Source organism: Caretta caretta, chromosome 14, assembly GCF_965140235.1.
Source record: "Caretta caretta isolate rCarCar2 chromosome 14, rCarCar1.hap1, whole genome shotgun sequence".
NCBI classification, from domain to species: Eukaryota; Metazoa; Chordata; order Testudines; family Cheloniidae; genus Caretta; species Caretta caretta.
The window spans coordinates 3,301,519-3,321,176 of NC_134219.1; the positions used below are offsets into that span (position 1 = coordinate 3,301,519).

The 19,658-nt window shown below is 56.9% G+C and overlaps 1 protein-coding gene across 1 annotated transcript in view; it reads right to left on the minus strand.

Annotated features, from left to right (window-relative positions):
• Positions 1–8,786: 8,786 nt before the first annotated feature.
• The window catches only part of NPLOC4 (NPL4 homolog, ubiquitin recognition factor), a 42,244-nt gene continuing 31,372 nt past the window's right edge, over positions 8,787–19,658 (minus strand). Inside the window, exons 13-17 of the mRNA XM_048817718.2 lie at positions 18,024–18,095; positions 15,546–15,641; positions 14,060–14,176; positions 12,468–12,570; positions 8,787–11,777 (exon numbers count right to left, since the gene is read on the minus strand). Coding sequence (XP_048673675.1) covers positions 11,620–11,777; positions 12,468–12,570; positions 14,060–14,176; positions 15,546–15,641; positions 18,024–18,095 — 546 coding nt within the window. The 3' untranslated portion in view covers positions 8,787–11,619. The remainder of the gene's footprint in view (positions 11,778–12,467; positions 12,571–14,059; positions 14,177–15,545; positions 15,642–18,023; positions 18,096–19,658) is intronic.

The following is a 19,658-nucleotide window of genomic DNA, read 5'->3' on the forward strand; positions in this document are numbered from 1 at the left end:
GCAGCCCTCTGTTCACCCCAGCACAGCGAGAGGGCCGTGATGGTCTCCTGTACGCCTTGCCACCCTGCCTGAGAAGGGCCAGTAGCAGCGAGAAGGGACTTGAGTGGCTGGCCAGATCAGCCCTGGGCCAGCCTTGCTGCTGAGATGGGGGCCAGTTAGTACTGCTTGTGGTGGGGATCAAAAGAGGGGGACGAGGAGTTGGAGACGCCTGCCCTTGGCTGGCTTTAAATCATCAACCGAGAACTGAGGCCAGACAACCCCCTGCCAGGCCCTTCCACCGGCAGAACTCGGCTCGGGAAAGGGCTGGGAGTCTCCGAAGGTTCCTTGCGAGAGCTCAGGCCATCGCCTGGCTGAAACCAACTCAGCAGGCACTCGTGTCTGGCTGGCGTTCCCAGGGGTGTGTGCAGTGTGCAGGGCTAGCGGTAAGTAGCAGCGGGAGACGCGTCAGGAGGGCGGGGGCGGCCGTCTCTCCTCCAGGATCACAGCCGTGCTGGCCTCTGGCCGGCCCGGGGGCTGCTTGCTGACTTCGGTTAAGATTCCAGCAGGAGAAAGCAGTGACGGTAACAGAAAGGTCTTTATTTGAAGACGGTACATGAACTCCACCCTGCTGCGCCCTGGCCCCACGTGCGCAAGGGACTTGGGCAGCGCAGCGGGAAAGAACGCCAGATATACTTGTGAAAGCGAGAGAGCAGGAGCTTGTGATTACAGCCAGGCGAAGTGATGGGCGAGCTGGCATTGGCGTGGCCCTGGCCCGTGGCGTCCCCAGGCCTCTCTAGTTGCACTAGGGGCTGGAGCAAGGCCCAGACACTGCTATTTCCTCTGGGGCCCCAAGCCAGATTTGCTCTCGCGGCTCCAAAATGCTGGTGTTTTGAGCCTCCTGCACCTCATCGAGTTGAATGTGAAATGCAGGCCGTGGGGCTTGTCAGCCCCAAGGGCTGAGGGGGCGCGGGGGGGGGGGGGGGCAGCGCCTGCAGCTCTCCCCCCAGGCCGGGTGGCTGCATCACTCGCTAGCCAGCTGCGGCACATCAGGGACAGTTGGCGACGTGGCAGCTTGGCGATCCGCCGGCCCTGATGTCCCCGCGTCTCCCCCCTCGTGGGGTCTGGCTCCCGGGGAGGGGCGGGAACGAAGCAAGCGGAACTGGCAGGTCCTTTAATTTCCCAGATTTTTGTTTGTTTGTTTGGCCTCAAAACTTGAATGTTCCAGAAACGAGGGCGTCTCACCCGCGAGCAAGCGGCTGGAGGGGCAGCCAGCCATGTGGTGCGAGGGGCGGGTTCTCCACCCTCCCTCCCGTTGAGGGAAAAAAATCAAGGAAGGGCTCAACTGTATCCCCTAGAGCCCAGCAGACTGAGCCAAGCCCTCCTCCCACCCACACACACCACGGCACAGGCTGTCAGAACAGCCTGGGCCCAGATCGCTTGCACCTGCAGCCCCAGTCCCACACCCCGTTGACGGGTTTCCTAGGGCTGCCTGTGCATAAGGCCCTTCCCCGCACACACACATGGCTAGGCCTGGCTGATTTCAGGTGGGCTTCTCAAGCCCAGGGGAATGCAGCTGTCGGACATGGAGAGCCAGATCCAGCTAGTAAAGAATTCACCTGGTTGTGCAAGCGAAGGGTGAGCTTGGCTGGCCTGGGCTTTGCAGGTGCCCACCAGCCTCCCCCACGCACCCAGGCCAATGCTCCCTCTCAGCCCCTGACTCCAGTCCCACAGCAGTCTGGGCCAAGCTGGCCCCACGGTTTATTTTATGCAGTGAGCAAATTCAGGGGGGGAGGGATGAGCCCAAGACCCCCTAAACTCACTCCACATGCGAGAGGCAAGTACCTGACCCGCTGTGCCGTCCAGAGCCAATGGGCACCTTTCTCCTGCCAGAAGGTGGGATCCCAGCTTCCCCCGTCCCTCCAGCTCCCCTCCCACAAGCCCCACTGTGTGCTTCAGTACAGCCAGCGGTGGATTAAGTCTGGATCCAAAGAGACCCACGCTCCCTGCAGCTCATGGCACTGCTGCCTGGTCCCGGTTGTGGGCACAACACCTGGTTGCAGGGTCCCTCCTCAGAGCCAAGTTCTGGGTCCAGGAGCTCCCCCCAGGACATGATTCAGTGGATCCTGCCTGCGTCCACCCTGCTGGTGACACAGCAGATGCGGGGCAGTGAGCGGGAAGTGCCACGTCGTGCCCCACTTAGGAGTTCGTGCTGATCCAGAGGGCTGGGGAACGCCCAGGTGCCCGGCTCCCGGCTGCAGCCACCTGCGGGGAAATGTCTCTTTAGGGAAGAAAGAAAGACACATGCAGCTTCTAAACGCATGGGAAAGTCCGCAGCATTTCTGGTCCCCGAGGAGTGCGGCTGGGGCTGTCCCTACTGAGACCCATCCCCTGGCTGCTCCACAGGCTTCCGGTTGTTCCTGACCAGGACCCGGCGGCGCTTTGCTGGGGTCGCAGCCACGGGTTTGTCAGCCTCTGGCTGGGCGGCCCTGATGGGAGGCTTGGCTGGAGTCTGGCCTCTGCTTGTGTTCATCTCATCCATAAAGGCCTCCACCCCCTCGAAGCGGGTGCTCAGCTCCCCCAGCCGGCCCTTCAGCGCATTGAATTCTTTGTAGAGGTCATCGAGGGCTTCGGAAAGGGAGTTAATCCTATGGTGGGACAGTGAGGGAGGGCATGAGCTTCCCCCCAGGCTGCACAGAGTTGTATAGCCCCCCCATGCCTCCTGCAAGAACGGGGGACCTTGCCCCCCCCGCCCCAGCACTAGCTGGTCAGGCATAGCCAGGGAAGGCACCCTGAGAGCTTCCCACCCCACCCCCTTGGCCGGGTCCAGCCCAGCGTCTCCCCAGCAGTGCCCTGTGGAGCCTGGACGCACGTCCATTAGCAACTAGACACCCCAAGCGCCGCTCTCGTGGGCCCGCATCTGGAGTGGGACCCAGGCCCGGTGAGCCTTGTCGGCTCGGTCAGCATGCGGCAGGCACTGGCATCAGCTGGCTCCTGCAGTTGAGCTGCCTGTCGGAGCCTCCCGGCGCCCCAGCTCACCTGCCATAGTCGGGGAGCACGGTTTGGTGGTCGTACAGGAGCAGGTTCTTGATCTCGGTCACAATGGCGAATTTCCAGTTGTCCAGGACCACGGTGAGGTTGGCACATCCCCTCAGGCTCACCTTCTCAGCTGGGAAGGAGACAAACCCACGGGAGCAATGGGGCCCATGACAGCCCCAGCTGCTGGGGGACCTGGAGCCAGCGACTAGAGCTGGGGAAGGCTTGCCGGGCCCACAGAGCCCCTCCCCTCCCTGGCCCCAGGACCATGACAGCTCCAGCTCCTGGCTTTGGCCACTTCCCTGAGAGACACCATGATTCCCACGTCCATTGCTCGTCCCTAGCACTGTCCATCCGGGGATCCCAAAGCACAGCACAGATGCGCTCATTCCCCTTCCCAGCCCTGGGAGGGAGCACAGGGTTATCAGCCCTGTCATCGAGCGGGGAAACTGAGGCACAAAGGGGTAACGAGTGGGTTCAAAGTCACACAGCACGGAACTGGCAGAGCTTCCACGGACCCAGGAGTCCTGGTCTGAACTAGCGGCCACCTCTCCCTGGCAGAGCCCACAGGGACGGAGGTGACTTGGGGTCAGCTGGGAGCTGCGGCTCCGTGGCTGGGCCCCCAGCCCTGTGACTGCAGCCACCATGGGCCAAATGAGTAAAGCCGCTCTGAGATCCTGGGGGGGCAGTTTTACCTTCGGATCTGTAGTCCCATTCTGCCGGCTGCTGCCTTCGCTTTGCGGCACAGCTGAGAGCCACGCAGAGCAGGACGGGGAGAAACCACTTCATGGTCCTCTGGGCGAGGAGAGGGATCGGGGAGAGATCAGCACAGACAGCCCCTCCGGCCCCGCCCCGAGCATGCCCCCCTCACAACCACACCCCCACCGGCCCCGCCCCAAGCACACCCCCCTCACAACCACACTCCCACTGGCCCTGCCCAGAGCACGCCCCCCCTCACCACAACCACCGGCCCCGCCTCAAGCACACCCCTCACCACAACCACCAGCCCCTCCGGCCCCGCCCTGAGCACGCCCCCTCACAACCACACTCCCACCGGCCCTGCCCAGAGCACACCCCTCACCACAACCACCGGCCCCGCCCCAAGCACACCCCTCACCACAAACACCAGCCCCTCCGGCCCCGCCCCGAGCACGCCCCCTCACAACCACACTCCCACCGGCCCCGCCCCGAGCACACCCCTCACCACAACCACCGGCCCCTCCGGCCCCGCCCCGAGCACACCCCCCTCACAACCACACTCCCACCGGCCCCACCCCGAGCACGCCCCCCTCACAACCACCTCCACAGGCCCTGGCTGGAGGGCACCCCCCATGGGCCATGCCCCAAGCGTGTCCCCTCTTCTGCTGTGTCCCCTCCCACTGGCCACACTCCAGCATGTAGGGTGCCAACCCTCCAGGATTGTCCTGGAGTCTGCAGGCACCGAAGATTTAAAAATTGCCATGTGATGAAACCTCCAGGAATACGTCCCTCTGGGGACGGCCGACACGCAGACATTGGGCCACAAACATCTCGGGCCTTGTGCAATCTTTAGCCCATCCCCTCTGGATTCCTGATCTTACGAGTGTCCCACCCGTAAATCTCCCGGCGGGAGCCCCGCAGGAACCAGGCCCTGGGCACTGTGGCATGGGGCGGGGCGGGCAGGGGACAACCTCCATGCTCAAAGTGGAATCGCTTCCATGGCGATTTCTGAGCTGCCTGGGGCAGCTGGGGACAGAGCATTAGCCAGAGGCTGGCAGTGAAGGGCCCCAGGGTCCCTCGGTCTGTCGGTTCCCTTCCCAGCTCTCATCACCTTTGCTTGGAGACAGGATCTTTCTCACTGCCCAAGCCCCCGGCTCTAGCGAGGTGGCAGAGGATGAGTGGCAAGGGCAGTGCCCCCAGAAAGCCCCCAGCCCTGCTAACACCAGGCAATGCCTGATCAGGGCCCGGGCCCCCCTGGAGCACCTCCACCCGGTGCCAGCCTTGAGCCGCTGGTGCGGAACCCCTCGCCCTAGCCAGCAGCGGAGACGCCCTCCGAGCGCTCTGCCCCAAGCCAAGAGGGGTCTGGCACGCACTTGGTGGGGAAGGGCTGGTGCCGCATGTGAGCCAGGCCAGGACGAGCTGAGCCAAGGGGAGTTTTTCCCTCTCCTACCTGCTGCGCTGAGATCCTGGGCCGGTGCGGAGAGAGGCAGTGGCTGCCCTTTCTAGTCTCAGCTCCCCCTTCTCTCGCCGGCTCCGATCTGCCTCCCTCCGTCCCCTTTTAACACGCTGCCCTGGAAGGCAGCCACGCCAGATGTGGGCCTGGCAGCTGTGCTGCTGATTGCAAACAGATCCGCCTGGCCTGCCACGGGGCCTGCGAGCTGCCGTTTCCTGCTCCCTGGGGAAAAGGAAGCCATGGGGAGAGCACGGAGCATGGCTGTGGGCCCCTCCCCGGGCGGTGGGAGCTGGCTGGGGAGACCGCACAGCAGACGGCAACAGCGGGAGGTGCAGCGCTGCGGTTACAGCAGCCTTTGCTGTGGTTTGACTTCAGGGGGGAATGGGGGGAGTCTGTCCTGACTCGAGGGGCTGGAGTTTTCATCCCGCCTCTGACCCAGCACCAACTCTGGCCTTGGCACACGGTCACGCCACCTCCCAGGAGTCCAGTTAACAGCAGCAGTGACCCTTTGCCCCTGCGCCGGGTACAGCACGGACAGGGCAGAGCCTGCGGGGATCCCTGGAGGAGCCAAGGCCCTTGTGAACCCCCGGGATGCCGAGGAGGCACGAATGGCTGGAACCTTGGGCTGGGGCCTGCTGGCAGGTTCCCAGGCCGGGCTGGGCCAGAGGGGAGAAAGCCAGGGCTGCAGGAAGTGGGGTTGGCAAGTGGGGGGGCACATCAGGAGCCAAGAGCCATGCCCAGGGTGGCCCTGGCTCAGAAGGGCTGCGAGGGGGGCATCTGGTCACTTGCACTCTAAAGGTTTCCCGGGCTGCTTTGTAAGAACCCTGGGCCTCCTCTTCAGCCTTTGCCCCGCTGATTCCGTGCTGCCTTCCACAGCCTCATGCTCTGGAGAAGGGATGGTCCTTTGGTTCCTGCCCTCGGCCACTCCACTGACCTTCTAATAACGCCACATCCCACCCCAGAGACAGCAGCATTTTGATGGCGAGGGGAGTGATTCTCCTCGATGGCTTGTGGTGCTGTGAAGCGTCTCGCTGCCCTGTCAGTTCATGCCGCTCCTTGCACGCGGATAGCTTTAGATTTGGTGCCCAGAACCATGGCACCACCCGGCCCCGCCGTGCCCACTGCAGCCGCGTCGTCGCCTCTGTTCTGGGCAGAGCTCTGCACACAACGGGGGCCATGAAATGACCAGGTGTCTCTCGTGTGTGCTCAAGGCAGCAGAGTGCCCCTCTCTCGCAGTGGCCACCCCACGGTGTGAAACGAGGCTGCCCCATAGCCTCCTGCCACAGCGCCTCACCTGTGTCTGCAGGTGGCTTTTCCCCTCAAGGGTTCCCACCACTGCTGCATCGCCCCTGAAAGCCGTATCAAGAGGCACCATCTCGCCTAGCCCTATTCGGCTCGGCTCTGCTCTGCCCAGCGCTGGTGCCCGGCCTGTACTTGCGTTCCCAGCCTGCACTGCTGTGGGCAGCTGGGGGAGGCCCCGAGCATGGACGTGGCTTCGCAAAGGCCAGGTTCGGACCTTAGTGCCTTCGTTCTGCATGAACCGTGGGTGCTCCTGCCACCCCGGCTGCAGCCCCCCTCAGCTCAGCTGCAGGGGAGAGTGGTGATTGTGGGGCAGAGCACCAGAGATATGCCCACATACCTCAGCCCTCACCTGGTGCAACTGCCCCTCCCTTTTGCAAAGGACGTGACCAACACCCCCACCCCCACCCCGCAAATCCACCCCAAGAACCAAAACTTCAGCTTCACACACCCAAGTTCTGCCCTTGGCTCCCAGCTTGAGGCTGGTGCAGCTGGTCCCCTCCAGCGTTCAAGGGGAGGCTTAGCTCTGCGGGCGGAGGCTTGGTGAGCCAGGCTCACGGCTGCACTGGGGCTGCAGGGGGTGGGGGTGGTTTACACATAACGATCAGAGAAAAAGCCACTTTCAAAATGCTTCGTAGCTACCACGTTGTGGAGCTAAGTCAGGGTTTATGGAGCAGTCTCCCTCGGGCCAGCTGGATTTTAACCTCCACTGCCACGGTGCAGCCTAGCGCAGCTGCACCCTGGGCACCAGTCGCTCGCTGAACCCGTCCTGCGGGTCGCGGGGGCAGCGGGGAGGCAGCCGGGAGGCATGGTGCCTGGGTGGGGTCCGGTCTGCCACCACCCTGCAGTGCACAGCAGAGAGCCCATCGCCCGTGAACGAGGGCGGTTCCAGGCTCTCTCGTCATGGCTCCTGGGGATGCTCTAAGCTCCTGCTCACAGCCTGTTCCCCCCCAGGGCCCAGCAGGGGAAGAAACCCCCGTTACGCTGGCAGTCGGGGCTGGATCGACCATAGCAGGCGAGTGGCCTAGTAGCGCGGTTGGGGAGCCCCTGCCACGCAGCAAGGCCAGTGTTTCCGCAGAGCTCCTGCCACCGTCTCGGGGAGGAAAGCAGCCATCGCACCCTCCTTTCAGCATCGGGCCATGTCCCGAGGGGCAGAGGCCTGCCGACGGCTGCAGGAGGAGAGGTACAAGTCACCCATCTTGAGGCCCAGGCCTGGCTCCTTTCAGGCTTCTAACCCCTCCTGCTAGGGTGGCGGAGTGGGACGCTGCCCCGTCTACTCAGCACGGCCGCAGAGCCAGCTCAGCTCCCCAGCGCTGGCAGGTGGCCTGGGCCAGACAGGGTTTAAGGTCTTACTGAGCTAGCCAAGGAGGCTGTTCTTCTGCCCCAGCCCCAGGCCAGGCCTTCCCCACTGCCCGCCAACCCCAGCCACCACTTCCCTTTTTAAAATGCCAGCTGACCCAAATGAAGGCCGGCTGGGACTGGCTCCCGGTCCTCGCTCCCTGAAGCCCAGCTGCCTCCCCTGCTGCCTCTGCCCTGGGCTCCCATCCCTAGGCTGTGTCAGTCCTCCCCTGCCGGCTCCGGATCCCCACAGCACTGCCAGACACCTGCCTCCGAGCTGGCAGCCGTCCCGGCTACTCCAGTCCTGGGCCGTGGCGAAGCAGATAGCTGCTGGTGCCCTGTTGGGGAGTGGGGAACTAACCTGGTCCAGCCGCTCTCGCCCCACTGCACCATCCAGCGGCTTTATTCTGCTCCCCCACCCCTGTGGCCGTTCAGCTCAGATTACCGACGAGCGTTATTTCCATTTGTGGTTATGCCACATACAGCAGGGGCCAAGTTTCAGGGTGTCTGAGACTGGCCCGTGGGCAGAAGTGGATGCAGAATTGCTCCCCCCAAAGGCAGGACTCCTTGGAGCCCCTAGCCGCGGGTGAGCTGCTCCCCGAGCCCCAGCCCCGTTGCTCTGCTCCCAGGCCCTGCAGGCAGGAGGCGGCTGTGCAGCGGGGAGGGCTGGATTGTTTCTTTACCTGCTGGACGAAGCTTCCTTGGGGCACAGTGCAGGATGCTCCTTGGGAGCCAGGACCCACTGCCCTTGCCTGGTGCAGGCCCCACGGTAACGTGTCTTTACGTGCTGACAACACAGGCCTGGCTATCCAACCCCTCATGCCCCCACCAGCCTACGCAGCCGCACAGCCTCACTGCTGCCAACTCCGCACCGAGCAGCGGCGCACACAGGCAAACAGGCTGGAGGCAGCTGCTCAGCTTGGGTCAGAGAACCACGCAGGATTCCGGCTGGGGTGGGCCAATAAACACAGCAGAGGCCAGCAGCCTTGTTCACATTTCAGGCGCTTTTATTAGATTTTACTTGCAGGGCTTTAACTAAGGTAACTCCAGTCCACGCCCAACACGCACACCTCTGCAAGCCGAAGCGCACAGAAAAGCAAGAGCAGCCATGGCCCAGGAGATTGACACACAAACCCAGAGACAGACAGACAGCCGCCTGCCCTCCCGGCAAACACAGCCAGGCAGCAATCGACTACTCTTCAAACAGCAGCAGGATGGCGCGAAGGACCCTTCCACTGCGAAGGGTAGAAACCATGTCACTCCTGCCAGCTGTTCATGGGTTGCAGTGAAGGGGGTGGGATGCATCCGCACTGCCATGGAGAGTGCGGGGATGAGCTGTGAGAAGTCAAACTGTGTCGTTCCCCCCTCCCCCCAGCTTGCCCACCCCACTACTGGCCTCCTGGAGAGGGGAAAAGGGGGAGCCCTGGCTGATGGGGTACCAAGGGTGTTTGACCCATTATGATCAGCCAGTCCTAGTTCCCCTATCAGTCTGGGAGGAAACAAACTTGCAGCATTATCCTGCCAAGGGGACCCGCTCCTCCCGTTTCAACCGAGCTGCTGATGGCCACCATGGTTCTCTTTGGAGAGCAAGGGCCTCTCTGAACAGCTGGGAAGGGGTTCCTTACAATGCAGCCCAGGAAACGTTGGGGCGTTTGAATGAGTACAATTGGAGAGAGGCAGCGAACCCCAGGGGCCGGGTGCTGCTCCGGGAATAGCAAACAGGCCAAAATGCCACAGTGGGGTCGCAGAGGGTCAGACTCCACCTCAGCAAGACCCTGGGAGGGGGAAAGGCAGGCTTTCAAATGGCACTTCCCCATGCTAACAGACGTGTCTAGCCTGGGCTCAGGGGCTGGCCAGCTGGGATGCTATTAAGGTCACTAATGCGCAAGCAGAGGAAGAACAAGACCTGCAATTCTGCCCCAGTGTGGTTAAAAACAGGAGCAGCAGCCGCCGCCGCCACCACGGGTCTAAATGTAAAGGGAGAGCAGAGAGTGGTGATTTAGTGGGAGACCTGCCCATTGTGGCCTGGCCCCCACAAACACCCCTGCTGTGGCCCCCAAGGCCAGCTCTGAACGTCAGACACTAAAGAGCACCTATCAAGACTGGACTGCTGCGAGCAGACCCAGGCAAGTTGGAAGGATGGAACATGCTGCATGTTTGTGATGGGGCTCATTTCGCTTCAGTGGAGCGGATCAGCTGCTGAAAACAAAGGTGTGGGGCTCTTCCCTTTGCTTGGGCACCTGGGCTCTGGCTGCAGGACTGGGGCTAACTACCAAGCAGCCAAAAGGAAAAGAAGCCAGCCCAGGCCTGGGGGGGTCTAATGCAGAATGGGTGCCTTGTCTGTGCTGGAGCCAGGCCCTGCACTTGCTAATGCAAAGCAGACTTACAAGTTACATTTGCTTCCTAAGCGCCAGAGCCTCACGCTGTAGGGGGGAGATGGCCAAGGGAAGCAGCTCCTCCCGGGCAGCCCCCAAGGGACGACACAGTGGCTGGCAGATGGAGGAGACGGCACTAAATGCAAGGCTGTAGTAATGGAAGGAGCATGCACTGTGTTGCTGTGCCCGGCTTGCACCCTATGGTGGGCTGTGTCCTTAAGGGAGAAAGGCGTGAGTCAAAGGATGCCTGCTCCACAGAGCTGGGGCGGCTGCCCCCATGGGCCCAGGCTGCCCACCCACCGCTTTAACAAAAGCGATAAGCCAAGGTGCCTAGCCCCACCTCTGGTCTGGGACAGCGAGCTCCCTCTGCTTGTTCGTTGGCCCTTGGGAGATCTAGCAAGCAGGAGCAGACCCAGCCCACCCTGCCCCGCATGCCCTTTCAATCAGGATGCCATGGCCCTAGGCAGGGGAGAGCCGAAACGCGACTGCCAAATCCGCTTTGTGGAGAGAGGCAGCTCACCGTGCTTCTGGGCTGCAGTGAGGGGTCACCCAAGAGGGACAGGGCTCTTGGGTACACAAAGGGACGCCAGCTCTCCACTCGGATGCCAAGAGGACCACAAGCACTGCAGATGAGTGCTGGGGCGTGGCAGCTTTGCTCCTGGCCCAGCACTGGTGCGCATCGTACGTCCTCCAGCTGCAGACCATTTAGTCAACGCTGTAATTATGGTGGAGGCTCAGCCGAGTCAGGCACCGAGGGCTACAGAAAACCACTGGAGAAGAGCCGACCACTGACAAACAAACCAGGCATTGGAGGAGGAGTGCTGGGGAGGGGGACAGTGATCCCCTGCTAAGAGCGGCTGTGGGACCAAGCCATGCCTACAACATCACTTCCTCCCAGGCCGGCATAGGGGAGCTGCACATCATGCAAGCTACTAGAGGGAGGTCAGCCCCTTGCTGCCATGCACCTGTGGAAATGGCCAGCCCAGCCACCCCACTTTGCCTTGCGCACCGGAGCTCGCTCAGCTCAGAGGGAGAAGCAGCTGCCGTCTAACTGGATCAGCCTCTGACGGCAGCACAAAGCCTAGAGAGAGCCCCTGGAGAGGGCAGGATAGCCAGTCAGAGGACGACAGCGCAGGGAGATCTCGGGGGAGCTGAGTGTGTGGACACCGAAGCGAAGGGTCTCCTCATGCCGGGCTAACAGCGCGGGGCGTTCCAGATGAAATCCCACCAGCAGCCAGCTGGCCTCCCCTCCCTATCGCTAGGGCCCGGAAAGGACAGTGCCGAGAGTCCTGCAATTGGAGACACAGACATGGCAGCCCCCCCTCACTTGGTCTGCCCCTTGTGGCGCATGGTTACGGGGAAGGGGGCGTGAGAAACCATCCTGCTTTTTAACGGGTTTGCCTCTGTATTTTTAAGTCTGCCCCTTGCTCCAAGCAGCAGGGGCTAGGTCCTGGGAAGGCTGCACATCTCGCAGTGGCCTGTGCCGGGCTGGTTCATGAAGGTGCAGTGTTGGCAAGCCCACATGGCTGAGGATGCAGCATGTGTTGAACTGCCCATGGCACCATATTCATGGAGCCCTGAGACTTGGACTCCAACTGTGCCTGTAAGGGAGAAACAGAGCAGAGCTCAAGGCTGGGAAGAGGGGAGGAGTGGAGGCAGGAGGGGGAGTGGCAGGGCCTGACCTTGGGACCTCCGAGTCTAAAACCAGCAGTCTCTCCTGCCTCAGCTTAGAGGCCAGAGAAGCTCATGGTACTAAACCTGCATTCCCCACGCCTGTGCCTTTGCACCCAGACAGTGGGCTGGGTTCTGTGCTAAGCATCAGCAGGTGTCTGACCAAACGGGGTGGGTCGTTGCATGGCAGACTGCTTGCCGCTGTGATGTCACAACACCTATCCCAGGCAGGAGACTGAGGCAGACAAGGGTACACAGAGATTTCAGTACTTCTGTCTCACAGATCTAGGATTGGCTCAGATAAATCAGGCCAGTCTAACAGCACTCAGACCAGCAATTCCAGGGCCACCTCCCTACCGCAAAGCACGAGGACTGGGGGGCTCTGCTTCACGCCACAGCCCTCCAGTGGCGCTCCTGACTTTGGCCCAGGAGGTGGGTACTGCTTGGGCCCCCAGGGCTCTGAGCCACTGCTGGCCTTGGGAACCAGCTCATTCCCACACTCTGTCCCGTGGGTGCACGGCTTTGCCACTCGGCAGCCAGCCCAGGCAAACTGCTTCATTGCCCCCCCTTGCTGGTCTGGAAGGGAGATGTGACTCAGTCACAGGATTCTGGGGACTCACTACAGAGCTGTTCAATGGTGGCCCATTGCTCCGATTTCTTCCAGGTCTGCGCCAGCTCCTCGTTCCTGGTCCTCACTGCCTCCAGCAGCAAGCTGATGCTGTCCTGTACGAGAGAGCACACAAGTCTCAACCCAGCGCACACGGACCAGGGCTGCGCTCCTGCAAGCCCTGCCCCCAGCACTCCAAGCTCCATAGTGAGTTTATTCCCCAGTGGCTGCCAGGAATTCTAAAAAAACCCCAAACCCTTTAGTTTGATCTTTCACCCTTTTACAAAGGTGCCATTCTGGGGACACAAGCAAGCGGACCCTCCCAGCTTCTAGTTTCTCCCCAGGGCTGACATACCCCAACACTTGGCCAAACAGAAGCTAGAGCAATTAATTCAGGGCGTGTCTATATCAGATCAGATGATCACAGTGGTCCTTTCTGGCTTTACAATCTATAAATGAATATATGCTGGAGCCAAAAGTCACTTGTTGCACCCCTCTGCACAGAAAAGTGGGCCAGAAGTATCTAGTAACTTTGTATTAATGTTAGGCTGTAAAACTTAGCAGAATTGGATGAAGCCACCATACACCTAATCAAGAAACGGAGACTTTACTCGAGGTCCAGGGCAGGAATAGCAGGAGGGCTTGGACAATAGTTTTGAGGTGTATCGGTAGGTTTACACAGGGGAAACTTGTATGGTGCCTACCTACATTAGGTCTGGCTCTAGCCATCTCATTTCAGGAGCACTAGATCACCTGTAGGGAGTTAAAACAGCCAGTCCACTGGCCCCCCTGAATGGCAGCTGCTGCCCATTGCTGCAGTGAACCTGCAAGAGAGCTAAGGCTCACTCACACTTTTATCACAAAGAGAAAAAAAAAATTCTGGACAAAATTCTGAACACAACACACACAAAATCCCCCTGATTGGTCCTGATCTCCAGCTGCCCACTGGCAGCCCAGCTGGGCTACACATGCTCAGTTTGTGGAATTCTCGAAGCTTCTGGAAAACACATGGCTTTTCTTGTTGGTCTGTTATTTACAAATGGGAAAATATGAGTGGTGCAGATGTTAACGGAGCGCCTGATATGGAGCCAAGCTCCTAGTGCCAAGCCAATACAGCCAGAGCTGCAAAGACAGGAAGTAGTTGTCCTGGAATAGATTTGGTGAGACTGATCTTGTTATCATTATAACAGGAATTTCTGATTCCAATACTTTTAAACCTTTCCAGCTATCCGAGCCGGAGCCAAGCGGCTGTATCCCGCCTGGGACCCTGCTCTCACAGCCACCACCATGCAGAGGCGGAGCAGGACTTCCAGAACTCAGACATATCTAGCTTCTTACCACCAACCAAAAGGGTCACTGAGAAGGAAAGACAGTTGTCAAGCTGCATGTTCTCAGCAGGAACTATGGATAAACCAGCAAACAAGCTGGGTCTGAGAACTCAGATTGGGCGCAACAGACACACGGCGCTTTCCACCGCACATGCGACTGATGCTTCTGCCTCGATTCTGGAGGAGGAGGAGGTTAGTGCCGGTCTGTAATGTGATGCTCACTGCGAGCCCTATCTGCCTTTGTCATTAGCCAAAATCATGGTCTTCGATTACATACCTGCAGAGGCATGACCTCATTGGTGACCAGAAAAAGGAGCAGATGGAAATCAGAGATGATGTCAAGGAAAACAGAGGAAGTGTTTTGAGATAGATACGTGGCCAAGCTGTGGAAGTCCTGCAGAGATTGGAAAGGGGAAGAAAAACAATCCAGAAGTCATATTTCCTTACCCCAATGTGATAACTTGATTTTTCCATTCAGATACACTGACAAAGATGATACTGGTAAAATTCCTTCCTCTATCAATAGACACAATTGCGATGCTCACTGACATCCTGAAATCAGAGAGCCTTGCAGACTGAATTGCAGCCTTTCACATTTCCAGAGAAAGGGAATCTGGAATGATTTAGACATCTGAAAGACCCCAGGGCATAGAGAGCTGAGCCCAGACACTGGAGCACTCGGAATGGCAGCAAGTCAGACAGCACCATCTCAGAGCCACGCCAGTTTGGGGCAGTGAAGGAACAGGGGCCATGGGAAGATAATGTCCCAGTGGAATCTTGGTGCCCCCGTCCGGAATGACAGTGAGCTGGCTAGCAGGGTCATGCCCCCTGAAGCCTCCATCAGCCAATTGCGCTGAAGTGGAGTAGGCTCGCCAGGTGCAGAAGAGGCCAATGCGTCACAGCAAGGGGGAGAAGGCCAGGGTCAGGGGTGAGGAATCCTCTAACCGTACAGTCACACAGCCCGCACAGCGCTGACTACTACTCTACACAGCAAAAACCCTGACCTGCTAAGTGATACGTTCTAGTTGGCTCTCTCACAGCTTCTGCAGGAGTTTGTGTTTGTGCAGGGACTATGCACTTCTGATTCATTTTATGTCCAACTATTTCAGAAGAAATCTTTGCTACTTTCCACGCAGATCCCTTTTGAGAGGGACAGACCATTACTATTACCAAGTAACCCAAAATGCCCGCTGATTTTGCCAGCTCACATGTGGCTTGGGTAATTTGATAGCTGCCTCTTTCTGTAATGAACAGTTCAGCTTTTTAAAACCATTCCACAAAAGCAGCCAGCATTCTCGGTGTCAGCACTAAACCCAGGAGCCACTGTAGGCCCTTCATGTTGTTTGACCCACCCCTAGCAGTGTGGGGAAGCAGTGCAGTTTGTCACATACAGGATGCACTCTTAACTGATTCTTGATCAAACAAACACCATGGGACTGGCAGCTCCTTTTTAGACGTTACTTGCAAGAGGCAATTCTTGGCAAGCAAAAAGGCCTCATTCATATCACTGGGATGGGTGCGGATTGGCACATCCAGAAGGGATGATTTATAGGGAGGTGCAAAGCATTCAGAGAGGGAAGTTTTGCTGAGCATATTGCCAAACGTGGATCAAACTATGAGGAGACGGCTCAGTGGAACAGCTGCTGCAGTCTCTCTACTGCTGTTCCCTTTCAGAGGGCTTAGTGTAAGGGACACATGGAGAAGATTACATCCATGTGTATGATTGTACAGGTAGGACACACGCACTTTAAAGCATTCCTTACCTGAGTTTCTCCCAGCACGTCACGGTTCTCAATAGGGAACGGATTTTGAGAAATAGAAAACGTGTAAACTGGATCCTTGGGGAAAGTTGTGGTAATCTAAAAATCCAAGGAAGAGCTATTAGAGCACAGTGCTGGGATGCTGAGTAGACAGGCCAGGCCTGGTTCCCAGGCACTGGAGACCTAGGCCCACTGCCTCCAATGGCTGAGAAACACTGTGCACTTCACAGGGCAGCGTTCAGCCATGAAGGCCACACAGTGATTATTAGGTGGAACTTCTAGAGCCTTTTTCCCATTTCCAAGGAGATTTGATCAACATTTCCCTTTTCCAGGCTGGCCCCAGCATTCATAAACATAGCGAGCGTGGCATCCAACTCTCTCCTGAAAATGGGCAGGCTCAGATAGCCTGTGGAAGCACAGCAGACCTCCCCCCCACTGATCCGACAACTGTGCGTCTGAGGCTGGCGACTTGTACCCGGCTCTTTTTATGCACTGGAAGAATTACACCGAGGAGGTTGGATTAGAGAGGAACAGGGAGGCATTACTGAAATCTGCAGCTGGGACTTGGGGCCGTCTGAGAAACGAAGAAAGAGTTCTCCCAGATCACTTCTCCAAATACAAGGTTTTCTCTGCACGACAGGCAGCAAAAGCACTGAAGCAGATACAAGCTTTTATCGAAATGGTAAGTGACTTCCCGAACTGCTTAAGCATCCAAGTAGGATCTCCAGCCCGTCTCTAATCTCGTGCACCTTTCTGCCACTGGAATCAGCCATTCCAGCAAAGGACGAGGCCCCTCTCTGATGCAGGGTTTCCGAGTCTCCTCCTAATCTTGGAATCCCCTGCCATCGATACGCTCTTTGGTCAGCTAGCCCAGGCCCCCCAATACCGTCATGGGCTGGTGGGGACTTCGCCAAACGCAGGGGAGAATATGGCTCAGAAACCACATGCCTCACATGCGAGCAAGTGGGCTCCTAAATTCTTATGGGTGGAACTGAGCCATGTAGTGCTCAAACAAACACTTTGCCATCCGCTTCTGGCCTTGTGCATTTTATTAAATTGAGCTTTGTACGCACTATCCTGGGACTCACTAATATTCCTCCTCTTTGCTGCTGACATCACTTGGAAGGAGGGTGGTGGGTGGGTCAGAAGAACGGGTGGGCAGGCAAGGTGCCTTTGTACTCTGATTCTGTGGCTATTAAAGTCTTATAAACAAAGAGCTTTTCAACCAGGGATGTGTGCAGTTTGTAGTTGACACCAAAGGTGCAGAAATAACATCCATTGCAATATAAGCCAGAAAAATACTTGGTCAGGGGTTTTGTTATTTTATTTTATTTTTTAAAAAGATGCTTCAGAAATTCAGTTTTCATCATTCCAGACTCCTCCTAAGGGCATGTTCTGTCAATCTGTTTTCATCTTAATTACACCCCAGGTAGTCCAAAACCAGATGCCTTTACTGCCGGGGTAATAAATACATTCCAGTGCTGTCAATTGGAATGGGCTCCACACAATCGGTCCCACTGTTCCAAACGCAATACTTCACTGCAGGAATCACGTGTCAAAGTCTTCAGCCCAAACGCAGCTTTGACAAGTAACACACCCCACGGAAAAAAACCAACAAAGAGGAAGAGCAAGTGTTTGGTTTCCAGTCCACCTGCTTCCCCACATCTGGGGTTTCCTGGGGCAGCGCTTGGGACATTTGTATTCACGCTAGCGCCAGCTGGAGTGGACCAGTCGCTTTGAATGGATTTAATCATTGGTGGCACCACCTCCACTCCCGCAATATTTTCTGTCATCTGAATTATCTGCCTCCCAGTCTCCCATCCAGGAAAGGCCCCCATTAAAACTGAAAGACAGTGGCAGAGTTTTAACACTGCTCCCAAGTGTGTTGGCAGGCAGGACTCTCAGACCAATTGCCCTTTGGCTCCCAACACTCAAGGATGCATAGCCCAAGAAACAACACTGCTCCCTGGGGGGACACATTCAGTGGTGGGCAGATGGGACCTGAACACAGAACTGCAACTAGGATTCAGTCTCCAGAATGAAAGCATTAGGAACTGGCAATGAAGGAGCTGTAGGCCTTTTCATAGTACAAACCCAGCTTGCTCATCACTGGAATGAGCAGTGTTCTTAATCACTGCTACAAAAGAGACAACTGGAGCTTTCTAATTAGCTCCCAGTGATTTAATGCCCAGCATATCCATTACTGCTTCCTTCATTTGATGGATAAATTCTGTTTCATAACAGCAATAAGACACTCCAGGCGGCGCCTTTTGGAGAAGTAAATGCATTTCTCTGGCACCACATCACCACCCACCCCCGAGTGTTGCACTCACACAAAAGCATGCTGACTGCTGCACTCTCAGGTTTAAAGAGTTGTTTAAAGAAAGCAAACTCGAGTTAAAACCTTCAGACTTTGTGGATTTTTCAGAAGGTTCGGTGATGCAAAAGGAACTCTGCCTCAATACTGCAGCGAATACTTACATCTATGATTAGGTACTCCACAGGGAGCGGGCGAGCCAGCTGAGTGATCTCGTTGCCAAACTTGTCTATGTCCTGAAATAAGAAGAACACAGCTAGTGAACTGGATGGAACTGATGTAGACCATATGGATCCCTGAGCTGGAACACCCAGATAGATTTGGGGGCTTTTAAACTATTGGGACTGTTTTGCAGATTTATGAAAGATACAGACAGCTATTCACTTTCCTCTGTCATTTTGTTGGGTGGTTAAGTTACTGTTTGAAGGGCAGATGTGTAGCTGTCCCTACAGTTGAGGCAACACTGGACACGATAGCTGCCCTTCGAACAGCGTCCCTGCTTCTCAGATAATTCCACCCCAGATCTCAGTCGATGTTTGAAGCAGACAAGCCAAAAGGCGCCGTATTCATAACGAAATGTCCCCTTTACACCACAGCTGGACACAAAACTGACTTTCTGCACAGGCTGAACGGTCAGGTCAACGTGCTGGAGTCTCCACTCGAATTACATGTGCTCGTGCCCAGCAGGGTCTATTCAAGGCCATTGGAAAACCAGCCACTTTTTCCTAAATACACAGACCTGGAAAAGCCACACAACCTGGCAAAGCCTAAACTTGTTTTGCTTTGTCACATGAACTGAACATAAAGTTTAATTATGAAGAAAAATGGCCAGCATATGTTCATTAATCATGAAATGACAATTAGACTTGATTTATGTCAAACACGCTGAGTTCAAACAGCTTCAGAAATAAATGAATAAGAACTGACTCTTCATTACAGATTCTGTAAGAGGGGATGTATTTTCTACCTAAATCATCCCTTCACGTGATATAAATCATTCATCAAGCCACACATAAATCACACATCCATGATTTCCAGTCACAGACCTTATGGAAAAGTTCACATTTGCTGAGCTTTCTCAGAGTGGCTGGTAGGCAGAGCCCATGGCAGTTACACAGACTCATACAGGGCTCTCACCCCGGCACACATGCAGACTCATACACGGCTCTCGCTCCGGCATGCTCCATTTACTTCCTGGGGAACGCTGTAAAAAGGCCATGAAATTTGTCCCTCAGCCCCACACTGCAGACAGAGGGGGCATCTTCTGGGGTTTTGTGAAAAACTCCTAAAACGGAGCCAGGAAGCAAAACATTTCACAGAGACACTCATGGAGAACACCGTCCCTTTGAAAGCTACATTTTCTGGCTTTGAATATGCTGCTACACTCCCACTAGTAACATTTCTCAGTTACTCTAGTACAGCGATTCTCAACCTATTTACCATTGTGGGCCACATATGTAGCTTTCTGTGTGTTCTGTGGGCTGCATCCACACAATATATATACACATACCCTCAGGGCCATACAGGTAGTGTGTGTCACACGGGCCGCAGCAGTGTGCTGACTGGTTGAGAACCACTGCTCGAGTATTTCTGTATCCGAAATATGCAGCACTGTAACCAGCACTCCCTGCTGTCGCTCTGGACAGTCCCCACACGCTCAGTCAGTCACATGCTCAAGCATGCTTTGGCATACTACTTTGCGTGTAGAAGCCAATGGCACTCGTAAAAGCCATGTGTCCCTGGAAATAGTTCCCCCTTTATAGAATCAACCGTCCCGTCTTTGAAGTTTCCTTTACAAG